General features: G+C 38.4%; 1 protein-coding gene across 1 annotated transcript; it reads left to right on the top strand.

Annotated features, from left to right (window-relative positions):
- Positions 1-1371: 1371 nt before the first annotated feature.
- On the top strand, positions 1372-2037 carry LOC121963964 (V-set and immunoglobulin domain-containing protein 1-like; the record flags this gene model as incomplete). The annotated part of the gene is made up of 3 exons (XM_042514201.1): positions 1372-1601; positions 1679-1795; positions 1893-2037. Coding segments are annotated over exons 1-3 (443 nt in total), but the record flags the coding sequence as incomplete, so codon positions are not given.
- Positions 2038-2168: the final 131 nt, after the last annotated feature.

Genomic DNA, 2168 nt, shown 5'->3' with positions numbered 1-2168 from the left:
TCCTCATTGTCAGTGTTGGAAAATTAGAGTAGGACTGTGACTGCATCCTTGTACTGCATTCAGAATATACATCAGCATCTGCTGCATGCCAAACACACGCCTTCGTAACCTTTAAGAAAATGTTTGCAGGACGACACGCTGAATGCGATGCATGCTTAAGCGCTGTATGAATATGTATGGCTCCTCTCATGCTGATTATTGTGGGATTAAAGATTTTCATTATCGCTTGCTGTTACATATGGTAATATTTTAAAGAGCGAGGAGTCTATAATTAATTACAAATGTAAGCTTTTCCATTATTGTGAAAATAGCTGTTAAAATGTGGAGATTCAGTCTGAACTCAGGAGCAGAGAGTTGTAAGGCCACACCCAACGCACTTCCTGCCTCGTGATGACTAACCGACGGACACGCGACGCCCTGTTTGATTAACAGCAAGTGAAGGAAAGAGTAAAGTGTCTTTGTTACCAGGCACACAGATTTATACATGTCATCCTGTCTCTACCTCGATGTGACTGCTATGACCTATTTTAGTATATATAGAAGTATATAGTGCAGCTACTATCTGTCTTTACAGCTTTGTAGATATGGGTTCATCCAGGCGTGGTGCAAAGTACATAATGTCAAAAAGGAGAGATGTGATACATACAATGCACTGAGTATATTTTATTTAATTATACTTCTACCTGGAGTTCTTTTAAATGATGTACTTGTGTTACATATATAGTAAGGAAAGGGTGTGAGAACTTCTTTCACCACAGTCTTAAAGAGACAGTTCACCCCAAAATCAAAATGGCACATTTTTGCTCTAACCTGCGGTGCTATTTATCAATATAAACTGTTTTGGTTGGTTGGTTTTAGTTGCAGACTTCTCTCTAGTATTATGTATCTAGATGGTTCTTGGCTTGTGGTGCTTAAAGCGTTTTGTTTTGGGGTTTTTAACTATTTTATTTTGTTTGGGTTTTTTTTCAAAATTTCAGATAGTTTTATTGTAACTTTTTACTGTATTTTTTGGTAATTTGGGGTGACTTCTAACTAACAATAATTATATATTTAAAATTATTTATATTTCCATTTTCAGCACTTACATACTTATCTTCCTTTTTTTCTTTTTCAAACCATTTTTTAGTTCTTTTTACACATTTTCAGGTAGTTATTTTGTAACTTTTTACCTAATTTCTTGCTAACTTTTGGTAATTTCTTGTTAATTGTCTAATTTGTTTCCTGTCATGTTAACACAGAAATGAAGCTTTTGCTCAGGTTTCAAGGGACTCAGACACAAGTGTGACGTAAACTCTGTTACCAAACCTCTCAGGATCTATTTACTCTGCTCTTGTTGAAACAGTATGAAGAATTTCTGCTGATTGAACATGTGCTTCATGATAAAGTAGATTTACTAAATTTAAAGTAACAAAATAAACCCATGCATCCTCCTTGTGCTCTGTCAGAGAGGCCCTCTGTTCCTTACTGCTCCGTGCACGGTGATGTGGAATTTGGTCACCTGGTCACTCTGACCTGCCACAGCGAGCACGGGAGCCCAAAGCCAACCTACACCTGGACCAGACTGGACCAGACTAGCACGTGGAGTCGTGCACGGGGAAGAGGTCAGTAGTGCATGTTTGTGTTGTACTGTTGTGCAAAATCAGCCACTTTAAACATGCGTGTGCACTCGTTTCCTCAGCAACCCCAGGTGGAATACTGGAAATCCAAAACATGACCCAGTTTCAGTTTGGGGAGTACCGCTGCAACGCTACGAATGTGGTGGGATATTCAACTTGCACTGTTGAGCTGAGTCCTGGTATGTTTGTAATTTTGTTGTTTGAGAATATGAACAAAAAACACACATTGACAAAAATACTTTAAAAGACTTCCTTCCTTCATGTTTGTGTGAACAGAAGTGAGTGACGGAGTGATTGCTGGTGCTGTGATCGGCGCGCTGCTCGGGTGCGTGCTGATCCTCCTGGTGGTTTGGTTCATCGCCCACACTGTGAAAAAACACAAATATAAATCAGTCAAAGTGTCAGAGGCCAACGAGATGAAGTGAGATTTTGATTTTGATTTTTATAACCCTTTAACAGCACTTTTCTTGTACTGCTTTCTGATGCCTTTAACAAGTATTTAAAAAGTAAGGGAAAATTTCGAGGGAAAAAAAGAAAAAAATATATGATATA

The sequence above is a fragment of the Plectropomus leopardus genome, unplaced genomic scaffold (genome assembly GCF_008729295.1).
Source record: "Plectropomus leopardus isolate mb unplaced genomic scaffold, YSFRI_Pleo_2.0 unplaced_scaffold13455, whole genome shotgun sequence".
Lineage (NCBI taxonomy): Eukaryota > Metazoa > Chordata > Actinopteri > Perciformes > Serranidae > Plectropomus > Plectropomus leopardus.
This window is presented reverse-complemented; position numbering and strand designations above follow the sequence as displayed.